Genomic DNA, 17,500 nt, shown 5'->3' with positions numbered 1-17,500 from the left:
AAGATCAGCAACATTTTGAGAAGAATCAAATTGATTATATCAATCCTAGTGTTCAACTGATACTTATTTTATCAACCCCAAAAGGATGAAAAGCAAAGTTGACCTGGGTGGAATCTGAACTCAGAATCTAAAGCTGGAAGAAATGCTGCTAAACATTTCAGCCAACATACTAACAATTCTACCAGCATGCTTCTACTGGAAGTCTCCAAAATATAACATCTGATATGGCCTGGTGTTCAGTGCAATGGTAGTGGCCAGCAAAACCTACCCAGAACTGTACAGGAAAAACAGAAATGAATGGAGTGTGTCTGTGAATCTCCTCTTTTATCTTAAGCTCACATAATATGTTTTTAGCCCTCATGCAAAACCAGATATATGTATCATCAAAGCTATCTTGCAGTTCTTTTTGTCATCAGCCATAATAACAGGAGGCGCAATGGCCCAGTGGTTAGGGCAGCGGACTCGCGGTCATAGGATCGCGGTTTCGATTCCCAGACCGGGCGTTGTGAGTGTTTATTGAGCGAAAACACCTAAAGCTCCACGAGGCTCTGGCAGGGGATGGTGGTGATCCCTGCTGTAGTCTTTCACCACAACTTTCTCTCACTCTTACTTCCTGTTTCTGTTGTACCTGTATTTCAAAGGGCCGGCCTTGTCATTCTCTGTGTCACACTGAATATCCCCGAGAACTACGTTAAGGGTACACGTGTCTGTGGAGTGCTCAGCCACTTACACGTTAATTTCACGAGCAGGTTGTTCCGTTGATTCGGATCAACCGGAACCCTCGTCGTCGTAACCGACGGAGTGCTTCCATCCAATAACAGGCTGATAAAGAAGTTTACTTTTGTATGGGGGATAATTTTGATTCTTCCTACCACAGCTGAGGCATTTAACTCTTTAGCATTTAAACTGCCCATGTCCAGACCAAATATTATACCTGTTTCATGTTCAAACTGGCCAAATCTGACCTTTTACATCTACACAACAATGCCATACTAAAAATAAACAATCACATCACAGAAATCTTGAAGCAATGAGGTAATGCACGATGAATTCAAAACAATGTGAATGAGTGGCTGTGTGGTAAGTAGCTTACTTACCAGCCACATGGTTCCGGGTTCATTCCCACTGCGTGGCATCATGGGCAAGTGTCTTCTACTATAGCCTCGAGCCGACCAAAGCCTTGTGAGTGGATTTGGTAGACGGAAACTGAAAGAAGCCCGTCTTGTATATGTATATATATATTGTGTGTGTGTGTTTGTGTGTGTCCCCCCAACATTGCTTGACAACCGATGCTGGTGTGTTTACGTTCCCATAACTTAGCGGTTCGGCTAAAGAGACCGATAGTATAAGTACTAGGCTTCCAAAGAATATGTCCTGGGGTCGATTTGCTCGACTAAAGGCGGTTTTCCAGCATGGCCGCAGTCAAATGACTGAAACAAGTAAAAGAGTAAAGAGAGAATAAATAAGCATTACATTTCATTAAGTAATCTGAATGCTAAAGGGTTTAAACAGGTATTGTTCCCCAAAAGTCTTTGAACAGATTGCAGACCTCTTTCAGAAGGTCTAGTACAACCCAGGTCATAATTCAGTTAATGTGAGAGCCTTTTCATTATGTTTGACTATTGTTTCTGGCGAAATTCTCAGACTGTTCTTTGCTATTTAGAATAGATCACCTTCGGAATATCTAGCAATTTATCATCATTGAACATTTCTTTGGAATTTTGTTTTCTTAGCAAGTAACAAGCCAGGTGTGTCGCAATCCATAAACATAGAGAAAGAATCATCATCATCATCATCGTTTAATGTCCATTTTCCATGCTAGCATGGGTTGGACGATTTGACTGAGGTCTGGCGAACTAGATGGCTGCACCAGACTCCAATCTGATCTGGCAGAGTTTCTATAGCTGGATGCCCTTCCTCACTCCAACCACTCCGAGAGTGTAGTGGGTGCTTTTACGCACCACTGGCATGAGGGCCAGTCAAGCGGTACTGGCAATGGCCACACTCAAATGGTGCTTTTTATGTGCCACCTGCACAGGAGCCAGTCCAGTGGCACTGGCAACGACCTCGCTCGAATGTTTTTTCACATGCCACCAGCACAAGTGCCAGTAAGGTGACACAGGTAACAATCATGCTCGAATGGTGTTTTTTACGTGCCATCGGCACAGAGGCCAGGTTGTTGCTCTGGCAATGATCACGCTCGTATGGTACTCTTAGTGCTCCACTAGCACGGATGCCAGTCATCTATTAGTCATAATAATACAAAACATATGAATGTTTTCATTTTATCATAAAATCTTGTTTTGCATGCCTGTGCATTTGTATGCATTGTGTGTACGTTATAGATATGCATGAATTCAAAATTATATATAAATAATTTAACTTGTTTTTTGTTGATTTTTTTTCCAGTATGATGCTGTGAAAAATGGCATTCATGCAGAGCCTTCTGACGAAGTGGGTATGTAATGTTTTTAATGTTACTCACCATGTGTATGTTATTTTGTGTGTGTGTGTACACACACACTGCCCCTTCCTACTTCCCATCCAACCACATGACTGATTTCCTGTCCACAACATGGTTGATTTCCTGCTCACCATGTAGTATTTTCCAACTAATCATTGTCACTGAAATACCAACATCAGACTGTGGCACCGCATGTCCTTTCTTGACCAATCACAGCCCACCTTCCAGTAATAACTATTGACTTTCTCCAACTGATTTCTTTCAAATTACCAGTAGCTGAAACTCTTTGAAACTCGGAGTACCAAGGAATTTGAATCAAATTGTTTTGATCCATATATATATATATATATATATATATATATATATACACATACATACACACACACACAAATACATATATCTCTTTTACTTGTTTCAGTCATTTGACTGCAGCCATGCTGGAGCACCGCCTTTAGTCGAGCAAATCAACCCCGGGACTTATTCTTTGTAAGCCCAGTACTTATTCTATCGGTCTCTTTTGAGATATATATACATACATATATACGATGGGCTTCTTTGAGTTTCCGTCTACCAAATCCACTCACAAGGCTTTGGTCGGCCCGAGGCTATAGCGGAAGACACTTGCCCAATGTGCCACGCAGTGGGACTGAACCCGGAGCCATGTGGCTGGTAAGCAAGCTACTTACCACACAGCCACTCCTGCGCCTATATATATATATATATATCATCATCATCATCATCATTTAACAGCCACTTTCCATGCTAGGAGCTTCGATGGTTTGACTGGGACTAGTTAACTAGAGAACTGTATCAGTTTGGTTTGGCTTGGTTTCTACAGCTGGATGCCCTTCCTAACACCAACCACGCCACAGAGTGCAATGAGTGCCTTTTATGTGTCACTGGTACTGGCCACAATGCCAAGGGTCTTGATCACTTCTCATCACCTCCATGAGATTCAACAGCTGAAGGTAAAGCTTCACCACCTCATCCCATATCTTCCTGAGTTTATCTCTTCTACAGGTTCCCTCCACAGGGAATGTTTATTATCGAAGGGAAAAGGCTGATGCAACTTGGCACCAGTACCATCATAGGCTTTGCAATCAGAACACTGAACCAAGACAGATACAGCAAAGCATCTCTCCCAATCTCTTAACACCACACCAGAATAGTACTTTTTATTGACCCCAAAAGGATAAAAGGTAAAGTTGGTCTCAGTAGAATTTGAACTGGCAGAGCCATGCTATACATAATGTTTTGCAGCATTTTGTCTGTCTTTATGTTTTGAGTTCAAATTCTGCTGAGACCAACTTTACCTTTTAAGAGCTCGAACAAGTGTTCCGGCTCTTAAGTTCTGAGTTCAAATCTAACAGATGTCAACTTCACCTTATGTCCCTCTAGGGTAAGTAAAATAAAGCACTAGTGTCAAAGGGATTGACAAATCCCCTCCCTTAAATTTCAGGCCTTGTGCTATGATAGAACAGATAATTATTATGATTAAGGCAAGCTGGTAGAATCATTACTGGACCAGACAAAATGCTTAGCAGCATTTTGTCTGGCCTTACATTCTGAGTTCAAATCTTGCCAAGGTCTATTTTGTCGTTCATTTTTCCGGGTCAGTAGAATAAGTACCAGTTGAGCAGTGGGGTTGATGTAATGAACTAACCCCTTCCTCAAAAAATTTCATGCCTTGTGCCTATAGTAGAGAGGATTATGACTGTTATTATTATTATTATCATTATGAAGGCGGCCTTCTGGTAAAGTTGTTAGCACGCCAGGTGAAATGCTTAGTGGTATTTCATTCTTAGTCCAAATTCCACCGAGGTCAACTTCGCCATTCATCCTTTTGGGGTCAATAAATTAATTACCAGTTGCATACTGGGGTCAATCTAATCAACAAACCCCCTCCCCCCAAATTTCAGGCCTTGTGCCTAGAGTAGAAAGAATTATTATTATTATTATTATTATTATTATTATTATCATTATTATTATTATTATAAAGGCAGCGAGCTGGAAGAATCATTAGCAAGCCAGGTGAAATGCTTATTGGCATTTTATCCATCTTCACATTCTGAGTTCAAATTCCACCAATGTCAACTTTGCCTTTCATCCTTTAGGGGTTAATAAAATATGTACCAGATGAACACTGCGGTGAATGCCCTGCCTCCCTTGAATTTCAGCTCTTGTGCCCATAGTAGAAAGGATTGTTATTATTACTACAGTAGTGAGTTGGTAGAACCATTAGCATGCCAGACAAAATGATTAGCTGCACTTTGTTTTTCTTTACATTCTGAGTTCAAATTCTGCTGAGGTCAGCTTGTCTTTTCATACTTTTGGAATCAATAAAATAATTACCCATTGAGTGCTGGGGTCAATGTAACCATCAAGCCTACTCCTCCAGTTTCCTCATGCCTATAGTAGTGGTTAGAGCAGTGGACTCGCGGTCGAGAGATCGCGGGTTCGAATCTCAGACCGGGCGATGTGTGTGTTTATGAGCAAAACACCTAAGCTCCACGCGGCTCCAGCAGAAGGTAATGGCGAAACTTATGCTGACTCTTTCGCCACAACTTTCTCTCACTCTTTCCTCCTGCATCTTGCAGCTCACCTGCGATGGACCAGCATCCCGTCCAGGTGGGGAACCTATGTGCCAAGAAACCGGGAAACCAGTTATGAGCCAGGTATGGCTCGAGAAGGAACAAACAAAAGAATCGTCATTAATGCACCCATGCTGGTGACATGTAAAAAGCACTCAGCACACTCTGTTAAGTGGTTGGCATTAAGAAGGACATACAGCTGTACAAACCATGCCACAACAGACAGTTGGAGTCTGGTCAGCTCCTTGCAAGCCAGCACCATATCAAACCGTCCTACTCATGCCAGCATGGAAAGAAGCAAACATGATGATGGGGATTATTAATATTTCATTGTACAATATGGTTATAACATACTGGATTTCTGTTTCATTCTTTTTTCAAAATAACTATTAACCCTTTCGTTACTGTATTTATTTTGAGATGCTCTGTGTTTCTTTCAATTATTTTAGATATAACAAAGAATTTAGTAAAATAATTTAATTATCATTAAGCTAGCATCAGGAACATAAATTGCGACTAAGGTTTGGTGGAAGATTTTAATGAAAAACTTATGAAAACAAGACATTTGTACTACAGAGCCAGAGCCGGTTTTGGCCGGGTTGGTAACAAAAGGGTTAAACCTTAACAATAGGCCTTTGGCAGAGAGTATATTTCTGGGGTAGATTTTCGAAGCCCTCATATTTGCACTGAGCATCCCTTGATTCTTGATGTTTGTATTTTTTTAATTCAGCATATTTGAAAATCTTTCCTACTCCTTTCTCTACAATCATTATCATCATCATTAATGCCATAATACCTGCTTTTCTTGCTGATTTATTCTTAACTTCTTCCTAATCTTCTAGTGCTTAAAACTATCATTACTGCTGCTATTGTTTCAAATCTTTTTAAGAATTACTGAATTAAATGTATTCAGAAATATATCTTTTTCTCTATCATACATCCTTCTTTTATCATTTTTTTTTCCTTTTTTTCTCACAGCCTATGAAGGTCCGAGCCCACCTTCAGGTATCCATCGATATCAGTTTTTTCTGTATGGAGAAAATCTCAATAAACTCAAACTGCCATCAATGCGATCAGGTCGTTTATTTGATTTCGTAAAATTTGAAAAGACCAACAGGTTACAAGTTATAAGTAGTTTTCAATACTTGGTTTCTGCTTAACCAATGATTTGAAGAACAGGGAAATGTTTTTAAAAAAAATGGTTTTAAAATATCATGGGATGTCACATAATAAAATATATAATAATAATGATGGTGACGGTGGATGATAATAATAATAATAATAATGATGATGATAATAATAATAGTTATTATTAATATTGCAATCAATGAACCCAAAAAATATATATAAGTAATAAACAATGGATAAAAATAATTTTTGTTGTTGTATGTTGGTATGAATGGACAAGGTTTCAGACATTTCCCTGAAAATTTAAAATAACGCCAAATTTGTCATTTGGATTAGTTTGCACACGAGATTTTGGTGCATGATATTGGAACTCTGTAAAGAACTTTCTTTAAACACTATATTTTCCTAAGAAAAATTTTCTTGGGTTTATGATCTGTTGTATGTGTCTTCTATTGTGCAAACAACAAAAGAAGTGGCATTGGATACCCCCTCCGAAAACAAGACAATTTTAAAATACATGGAATCAAATTTAAAAGAATTTATAGAGTACTCAGAAAAGTGACAATGAAACAAACATTCTCACAGACAACAAGAAATTGCCTCCCAAAAAATGCAAATTTTCACAGCTTAAGCAAAGGTATTAATAATATGATACTAATAATACTAACAGTAATTCTTTTACTGAAATTTCATACCAAAGTGAGATTTTTGATTTAGATTGAATCCAGTCCAAACAAGAAGCATGACAGCTTTATGTTACAAAAGTGGGTGCCTCTTTACTTGAATAATTTATTTAAGAATGGGTAAGGAAGAAGGGGATATGCCTCTGATTCACAAAACCTAGATAGTTTTATTATGCTCTCAATTCCTAGATGATAGGAGTGGGTCAAATGAAAGTATGTGTGCCTAGTCTGCAACACTGAGGATGAGGTTAAAAGGATGCTGAAGTGGTATTCCACATACTTGTATATGGGTTAGCGCTACAATACATTGGATAACATAATACAAGGACCTATTTCTTTACTACCCACAAGAGGTTAAACACAGAAGGGACAAACAAGGACAAACAAACGGATTAAGTCGATTATATCAACCCAGTGCGTAACTGGTACTTATTTTATCGACCCCGAAAGGATGAAAGGCAAAGTCGACCTCAGCGGAATTTGAACTCAGAACGTAACGTCAGACGAAATACAGCTACGAATTTCACCCGGCGTGCTAACATTTCTGCCAGCTCGCCGCCTTTACATAATACAAGGACCACTGTAAGAAATATTAAAGGTAACATTGAGCCTTGACTTCTTGCCACCTTTTCAGCCCAGTATGGGCTGCTAATGAATGCTGAGACGACTATAAATTACAGTGTAGTCTATATGTATATGTAGGTCCTGATGACTACAAAAATTATATAGGCGTAGGAGTGGCTGTGTGGTAAGTATAGGTGTAGGAGTGGCTGTGTGGTAAGTAGCTTGCTCACAAACCACATGGTTCCGGGTTCAGTCCCACTGCGTGGCACCTTGGGCAAGTGTCTTCTACTATAGCCTCAGGCTGACCAAAGCCTTTTGAGTGGATTTGGTAGATGGAAACTGGAAAAAGCCCGTTGTATATATATATGTATATATGCGAATGTGTATATGTTTGTGTGTCTGTGTTTGTCCCCCTAGCATTGCTTGACAACCGATGCTGGTGTGTTTACATCCACATAACTTAGCGGTTCAGCGAAAAAAAACTGATAGAATAAGTACTAGGCTTACAAAGAATAAGTCCTGGGGGTCGATTTGCACGACTAAGGGCAGTGCTCCAGCATGGCCACAGTCAAACGACTGAAACAAGTAAAAGAGTGAAAGAGATATCACAGAGCTGTATTCCATTTTTGATGCATAGATAAATGTGATAAAACTAGTGGTGCAGGGTAGAAATGCCAGCTATTAAAGGGCACCAATCAAAGTAACTTGAAGTCTTTCTGCTCAAAGGTCTGGAAAGGCAGAAAAAAATGGAAAGTCAATAATGACCAACAGCAGCAGATCCTAGTGCTACTATTCCCACAGCTTCAAGGAGAGCAGAAGAAACTGCTTTATCCTTATTGTCAGCAGCTAATGGCTGTGAGAGTCACCTTTCTCTGCAATGATTTCAAATTTTTCCACAAGGGCAGCAATTTTGCGGGGAGGGGATGAGTTGATTACATTGACCCCAGTTATCAACCACCTCACCAACAACAACACTGAACACCTTTTTGATCTCCATGTGTCTAACACACGTGGACATGCCTACAAAGTCAGAAAACAACACAGCTCCCATGACTTTCGGAAACATTTTTTCACGCTCAGAGTTGCTGAAGCATGGAATAAACTGCCTGCGTCAGTTGTTGACTGCCATGACACTGCAACCTTTAAGGCCCTCATGCTTTCTGAAATCCGCCGAAGCTACACCTGATTATATATACACTTTAGATGAGTTGTAGTGCACCTGAGCACTGTACACAATTATTATTATTATTATTATTATTTTTAATTTATTGACCCTGACAAGATGATAGGCAAAGTTAACCTCAGCAGAATTTGAATGCAAAACATAGCAGCAGATGAAATGCTGCTAAGCATTTTGCCCAGCATGTTAACGATTCTGCTAGCTTGATGCCTTAGCAACGACCAACAATACTTCCCTATTGTCACCAGACAGTGAGGTGCGAGATGGGACAAGGTTGGAACAGGAAAATATGGGATGAGATAGTGAGGGCTGATCTCAAGATGTTGAGCCTCGCAGAAGAGATGCTAATGGACAAGGATGAAGTTCTTGAGAAGACCTGGCCACCTCAGCAAAACTGAGTTCTGGAAGCACTGTATATTCCTCCCACATCATCATCATCATCTAATGTCCGCCTTCCATGCTGGCATGGGTTGGATGGTTTGACAGGAGCTGGCCAAGTAGAAGACTGCTCCAGGCTACTGTGTCTGTTTTGGCATGGTTTTTATAGCTGGATGCCCTTCCTAACACCAACTGCTCCTCAGAGTGCACTGAGTATGTTTTACATGGCACTAGCACAGATCAGGTCAGTTTTGGCATGGTTTTTGTAGCTGAATGCCCTTCCAAATGCTAACCACTTCATAGTGTAGACTGGATGCTTTTTATGTGACACCAGCACTGGCAGGATTACCAAATTACTTGCAAGATAAGGAATTTTGAGAAGGGGAGGGAGCTTTGGAGGACATGATCTTGTGTCAGGTAATGAAAGGCTAGTGTAACAGAAAGACAGAAACAGATATCTTGCTATAGATGAGGTTACCCAGCCAGACAGAAAAAAAGGGAAAGACAGACAGACAGAGAGAAGTAACAAGCAAGAAGACAGAAACAGGTGTGATAATGTAAAGGAGATACTTGATTACCTGGCCAGAAGGAAGAGCAAGAGGTGGGAGAGTGATCAAAAACGAGGGCAGAAACACATGTAGCATTAATTCACACACCCTACCTTAATTAACTAAACTACACGGATATTTTCGGTTTGAACGGCAGTTTTTAACATAATTTCTAGGTAACTAAAAAATTTCAAACTTCGTATACTGGTAGAATGTGTTTATAAAACATCTTTTTCTCTTGGCTTTATTGAGAAAATCCTAAAGTTTGTAAGATATTTGTTGTTTTTTATTCAATTTCAACCAATCAATGATGTCTATTGAGGTGAAAACATTCTGTGCCATATGAAAATGTCCCTCGTTTAAGAAACAGACTGGGTTTATTTACATTTGTGAAGAAAAAAAAGATACCCTTCCCCTAACCTAAAACAGATTGAAATGCAATAGATCGATACTAGGGTCATAATTATGGGTGACAATTTCATATGACACCGCGAGAAAAAACTACCGTTCAAACCGAAAAGATCCAAGTACACCTCTTCTTCATTCACTACCCCGATCCCTCCCTTTCCACTCCTGCAGCCCTATCTTGTCCCCCCCATTGCCAGCTGTAGCAAGCTATCCTACCCCACAACCAGCTCCACTACACACACACAAACACACACCATCTATCCATTGTTTCACTACATTTCCCTCCATTCCCTCCCTTTCTGCACTTTCACAAACTCCATACCCATGCACTCTGGATAATCCTTTACCATTCCATTTATATTTACCACCACGTACCTTGAGGGTATGCCTTGGCACATTGCCACCTCTCTGGCCCTCTCTTCCTCTTGCTATCTGTCACTCTCCCTTGAACTGGGGTAACCATGTTTATCCTTTACAGTAAGACACCTGTATCCATACCTGTGTCACACTTTAACCTTGCATCACCTGGGACAAAGCCACACCCTTTTGAGGGACCTTTGTCTTGAAAGTTACATAATGACTTCGCTGATGCATGGCTCAGTGGTTAGAGTGTCGAGCTTACGATCGTGAGGTTGTCAGCTCGAATCCCGGACCGGGCTGCATGTTGTGTTCTTGAGCAAGACACTTTACTTCACGTTGCTCCAGTTAACTCAGCTGTAGAAATGAGTTGCAACGTCATGGGTGCCAAGCTGTATTGGCTCTTTGCCTTTCCCTTGGATAACACTGGTGGCGTGGAGAGGGGAGGCCGGTATGCATGGGCGACTGCTGGTCTTCCATAAACAACCTTGTCCAGACTTGTGACTAGGAGGGTAACTTTCTAGGTGCAATCCCATGGTCAGTGTCGTGACCGAAGGGGGTCCCCGATGCTGGTCTCACATGAATAGCGCCCAGTTCAATGTAAAGTGATTGGATTTAGGAAGGGCATCGAGCTGTAAAAACCATGCCAAAGCAGAACTTGCCAATACTGGTGCCATGTAAAAAAAAAGCACCCAGTCTTATCTGTAAAGTGGTGGTGTTAGAAAGGGTATCTAGCTGTAAAAAACTAGATTGTGATTTTATATATATATATATAGGAGTGGCTGTGTGGTAAGTAGCTTGCTTACCAACCACATGGTTTCGGGTTCAGTCCCACTGTGTGGCACCTTGGGCCGACCAAAGCCTTGTGAGTGGATTTGGTAAATGGAAACTGAAAGAAGCCTGTCGTATATATGTATATATATATATGTATGTGTGTTTGTGTGTCTGTGTTTGTCCCCCTAGCATTGCTTGACAACCGATGCTGGTGTGTTTACGTCCCCGTCACTTACCGGTTCGGCAAAAAGAGACCGATAGAATAAGTACTGGGCTTATAAAGAATAAGTCCCGGGGTTGATTTGTTCGACTAAACGCGATGCTCCAGCATGGCCGCAGTCAAATGACTGAAACAAGTAAAAGAGTAAAGAGTAAAGAATTAGTGGTACAACAAGGCACTAATGTTTGCTGGAAATAGCAGTTGATAACAATACGACGCTATGTAAAGCTTCACTGAAATATATACTGACGAAAATTTTTTAGTTCACTGCCTGCATACATCTTTGCCATTATACATTCCAGTGAAGCTTTACATAGCATCGTATCGTTATTGACTGCTATTTCCAGCAAACATTGGTGCCTTGTTGTACCACTATTTCTTATTTATAATTCTACCATTATCGTTATTGACTGCTATTTCCAGCAAACATTGGTGCCTTGTTGTACCACTATTTCTTATTTATAATTCTACCATTATCGTTATTGACTGCTATTTCCAGCAAACATTGGTGCCTTGTTGTACCACTATTTCTTATTTATAATTCTACCATTATCGTTATTGACTGCTATTTCCAGCAAACATTGGTGCCTTGTTGTACCACTATTTCTTATTTATAATTCTACCATTATCGTTATTGACTGCTATTTCCAGCAAACATTGGTGCCTTGTTGTACCACTATTTCTTATTTATAATTCTACCTTTATTGTTATTGACTGCTATTTCCAGCAAACATTGGTGCCTTGTTGTACCACTATTTCTTATTTATAATTCTACCATTATCGTTATTGACTGCTATTTCCAGCAAACATTGGTACCTTGTTGTACCACTATTTCTTATTTATAATTCTACCATTATCGTTATTGACTGCTATTTCCAGCAAACATTGGTACCTTGTAGTACCACTATTTCTTATTTATAATTCTACCTTTATCGTTATTGACTGCTATTTCCAGCAAACATTGGTGCCTTGTTGTACCACTATTTCTTATTTATAATTCTACCTTTATCGTTATTGACTGCTATTTCCAGCAAACATTGGTGCCTTGTTGTACCACTATTTCTTATTTATAATTCTACCTTTATCGTTATTGACTGCTATTTCCAGCAAACATTGGTACCTTGTTGTACCACTATTTCTTATTTATAATTCTACCTTTATCGTTATTGACTGCTATTTCCAGCAAACATTGGTGCCTTGTTGTACCACTATTTCTTATTTATAATTCTACCATTATCGTTATTGACTGCTATTTCCAGCAAACATTGGTGCCTTGTAGTACCACTATTTCTTATTTATAATTCTACCTTTATCGTTATTGACTGCTATTTCCAGCAAACATTGGTGCCTTGTTGTACCACTATTTCTTATTTATAATTCTACCTTTATCGTTATTGACTGCTATTTCCAGCAAACATTGGTGCCTTGTAGTACCACTATTTCTTATTTATAATTCTACCTTTATCGTTATTGACTGCTATTTCCAGCAAACATTGGTGCCTTGTTGTACCACTATTTCTTATTTATAATTCTACCATTATCGTTATTGACTGCTATTTCCAGCAAACATTGGTGCCTTGTTGTACCACTATTTCTTATTTATAATTCTACCATTATCGTTATTGACTGCTATTTCCAGCAAACATTGGTGCCTTGTAGTACCACTATTTCTTATTTATAATTCTACCTTTATCGTTATTGACTGCTATTTCCAGCAAACATTGGTGCCTTGTTGTACCACTATTTCTTATTTATAATTCTACCTTTATCGTTATTGACTGCTATTTCCAGCAAACATTGGTGCCTTGTTGTACCACTATTTCTTATTTATAATTCTACCTTTATCGTTATTGACTGCTATTTCCAGCAAACATTGGTGCCTTGTAGTACCACTATTTCTTATTTATAATTCTACCTTTATCGTTATTGACTGCTATTTCCAGCAAACATTGGTGCCTTGTTGTACCACTATTTCTTATTTATAATTCTACCTTTATCGTTATTGACTGCTATTTCCAGCAAACATTGGTGCCTTGTTGTACCACTATTTCTTATTTATAATTCTACCTTTATCGTTATTGACTGCTATTTCCAGCAAACATTGGTGCCTTGTTGTACCACTATTTCTTATTTATAATTCTACCTTTATCGTTATTGACTGCTATTTCCAGCAAACATTGGTGCCTTGTTGTACCACTATTTCTTATTTATAATTCTACCTTTATCGTTATTGACTGCTATTTCCAGCAAACATTGGTGCCTTGTTGTACCACTATTTCTTATTTATAATTCTACCATTATCGTTATTGACTGCTATTTCCAACAAACATTGGTGCCTTGTTGTACCACTATTTCTTATTTATAATTCTACCTTTACAGTGCTTTATTTGGCTGGAAAGTGATACAATTGTATTGCAATGATATTTAAAGTTTATATTTTCTGATATATATATATTCAGGATGGAATCTGAAGGTAAGCCTATTTTAAAAAATATTTATTACCTTGCTCGTGTGTGTATTTATCATAGAACTGGTGGTTTTTTGAAGCTTTCGCTTTAATTTTCTAACAATCGGTATCTTTATCCTTCTTTTCTTTAAATATTTTGTACCTGTTTAGGTAGAAGTCTTGCTATCCACCCCATTATTACTGTTTTTAACAGTAATAATACTTCACACACACACACACACACATATATATATATATATTTACAGTTGCGGCCAAAATGTTCAGAACGGCATTGTTTTCATCAGAAAAGTAGGTATAAGTTTTTATCAAAGATTTTGGTGTAATTTGAGAGGATAATACAAAAGTTATGGATGATTTAGTGATTTACTGCCAAACCCATGGCGGCCAAAATGATCAGAACGGTTGAAAAAAATAACAAAATAATCAAAAATGACAGAGAATACTGAAATTATTTAATATTTAGTGTGAAGCTTCAATCACACTTTGACATCTTCAACTGCATGACAAAATTAAATTTTCAATTTCTTGCTGGGTGATCTTATTCCATTCTTCCTGAAGGGCATTCCATAATTGCTCGGTTGTTTTAGGATTTCTGGCTTTCGAACGTTCTCCTAGAATATTCTACACATTTTCAATAGGATTGAGATCTGGGCTTTGAGCAGGTCAATCCATAATAATAACCTTTTCAGCCTTGAGGAAGTTCATGACCACCTTAGCCTTGTGACATGGGGCATTGTCCTGCATGAATATGGGTGGTCGCTTAGTTGAATTTCTCAGCACAGGCAAGACATGATCTTTTACAAGTTGTTTATAAACTCCTGCATTTACCTTTCCATGTAATCGCACCAAAGGGCCCACACCATCTCCAGATATCATTCCCCAAACCATGACACTTCCTCCACCGAATTTAACACTAGTCTTAAGGCATTTAGGCAACAATTTTTCACCTCCTTTTTGACGAACTCCTATCTGAGCCAAATAACAAACTTAGATTCGTCACTGAAATGCACCGTTTGCCATTTTTCTTGAGACCACAACACATGTTCAGTTGCAAAGGTAAGACGACACTTTTTATTCTTGGAGCTGATCAGTGGCTTCACTGCAGGTGCTCTTGCTTGTAGGTCATGTTCAACTAAACGATGAGACAGTTTTTCGAGATAAAGTTTTCTTCAGTACAATGCTCATTTCCAGAGAAACAGCAGCAGCAGTTTTAAATCTGTCCTTTTTAACCAACTTTACCATAGCACGATCTTCTCTCTTGGTCGTTTTTCTTGGCCTACCTGTAGACTGTCTTGCTTCACACGAACCACAATCATCGTAGACCTTAAGAATACTGTGAACAACACTTTTTGACTTGTTAACAATCTTTGCAATAGACCCAATACTTAAATTATCCTTCTTTCGAAGCTTAATGATCTGCTGACGAATTGGTAACGGAGTAAATGGCATTATATTAACAAAGTACACTGTAGGTATTCTTACTAATGTTTAGTAAATGAACCGTCGCGTGAACAAATTCAAAACATTAGAGTTCGCCGGTCAAATTCAAAACATTAGAGTTCGCCGGTCAAATATACTAAAACACGGAGTAAAAGCAACCGTTCTGATCATTTTGGCCACCATGGGTTTTGCAGTAAATCACTAAATCATCCATAACTTTTGTATTATCCTCTCAAATTACACCAGAATTTCAGACAATAACAATTAATATCGTATTTATTGTCTGTGAAAATTATAGAATATAAAACGGTTAATATAGGGCGTTACGATTATCAGAAAATCAAAAAAAAATGTGTGTAATAGGTGTAAAACAACTTCCTATGAACGAATATGAAAAAAAAATTCGCGCACGCGAAAGGGGGGTGGGGGAGAGGCCTCGGAAAATTCACATCGGGAAGTTCCGAAAGCGTCTGAGGGGCTGACCCGGGCACCAAAACAAAAAAAAAATAGTGTAATATGTGTAAAACAACTTGCTCTAAACGAATATGAAAAAAAAAATTCGCACTCGCGAAAGAGGGGTGGGGGAGAGGCTTCGGAAAATTTATATCGAGAATTTCCGAAAGCGTCTGAACCGGGCACAAAAACAAAAATAAAAACAGCGTAATAGGTGTAAAACAACTTGCTCTAAACGACTATCATGAAAAAAATGCGCGCTCGCCAAAGGGGGGTGGGGGAGAGGCTTCGGAAATTTCACATCTTCAGTCCACGGCCTTTAAACTAAGAAAAAATAGTGTAATTGGTGTAAAACTACTTGTTCTAAACGAGTATCAAGAACACACACTCACACATGAATCATAAACTCCGTATTTTTGTACATATTTCGAAAAAAAAAATAATAAAGAGAAGAAATTCTGGAAAAAGTGAAGAAATGTTGGATCTCCGCTATGTGAATCAAAATACGTGTCAGAAACATCTTGAAATACTACAGAAATTATGTTACGAAAATGATAATGTATACATACCTCTTTGAGTGGTCCATCGACAATGATGATAAAGAAATGAGTTGGATTTGAACTCAGAATATTGACTAACACAACTACATACTACAAGACTCAAAATATTCAGCCAAGTCACCACCCTTTAACTAGCAATAATAATAACATCAATAACATAACAGCCAAAAGATTTATTTGTTCTGAAAATAACAATCATAGTAAATAAATATGTTCTTTAATATTCACATTCATGTGCACAGTTAAACACACTTACATACAAACAGTCACGCATGCATAATACAGAACGGAACACATACATGAAGGATGCATTACTTACTATATATTACATCTAGAGAATTTTGATTAATAAGTCAAATATGCAAATTATAAAGATAATTAATTACTTTACTAAACAGTGTTGTAAAGGTGAAAAAATAAATTTGGGAAAAAAATACACGCCAAAACTAATTAATAAAGGATAATTAGGGAAGGATTGACTTTGCTAAGGCTTTCAACTCTGTGCCACACAAAAGGCTTATGGTGAAACTCTCTGCAATGGGTGTGGGGGATGACCTTTTTAACTGGTTGAAATCCTTCATCCTCAGCCGAAAGGAGGTAGTCACAGTTCTAGGACAGCACTCTACACCATATGAGATGTCATCGGGTGTACCACAGGGATCTGTCCTTGGTCCCCTCTTGTTTGTGGCATACATTAACGACATAGATGCCAATTTAAAGAATGCCACAGTATTGAAATATGCAGACGACATCAAGCTGTACCTTGAAATCAAGAGGACAGATCCTGATGTCTACAACTCTTTCCTGCAATCAGACCTAGACACAATGCAGCAATGGATCACAGACTGGCAACTGAAACTGGCTGTGGACAAGTGTACCACCATGCATTTTGGGAGAAAAAACCCTGCGTTCACATACTCCCTCCACAACACTGATATCAAGAAATCCTCTTGCGAGCGTGACCTAGGCATCACTGTCAGCAGTGATTTGCGTTGGTCAAAGCATATCTCTAAGATTGTCAGGAAGGCCGAGGGTGTCTTGGCATCACTCAGCAGGTCTTTTGTTAGCCGCTCTCCAGCCATCTATTTAAAACTGTATACAGCTATGGTACGACCACACTTGGAATTCGCATCATCAGTTTGGAACCCCTATCTTGCACAGAACATTGACCTCCTGGAATCTGTCCAGAGACGTGCAACCAAACGCATACCCTCCATCAGACACCTACCATATTCTGAGCGCCTTGTTTCCCTGGGCATGGATTCACTGAAGCTCCGGCGTTTGG

General features: G+C 38.9%; 1 protein-coding gene across 1 annotated transcript in view; it reads left to right on the top strand.

The window, feature by feature from the left end:
- Nucleotides 1-6,243, top strand: part of LOC115215108 — a 15,177-nt gene extending 8,934 nt beyond the window's left edge. The window contains exons 3-4 of the mRNA XM_029784279.2: nt 2,410-2,458; nt 6,034-6,243. Of these exons, the coding sequence (XP_029640139.1) occupies nt 2,410-2,458; nt 6,034-6,215 (231 nt within the window). The 3' untranslated portion in view covers nt 6,216-6,243. The remainder of the gene's footprint in view (nt 1-2,409; nt 2,459-6,033) is intronic.
- The last annotated feature ends 11,257 nt before the right edge of the window (nt 6,244-17,500 follow it).

Source organism: Octopus sinensis, linkage group LG8 (assembly GCF_006345805.1).
Source record: "Octopus sinensis linkage group LG8, ASM634580v1, whole genome shotgun sequence".
NCBI classification, from domain to species: domain Eukaryota; kingdom Metazoa; phylum Mollusca; class Cephalopoda; order Octopoda; family Octopodidae; genus Octopus; species Octopus sinensis.
This window is presented reverse-complemented; position numbering and strand designations above follow the sequence as displayed.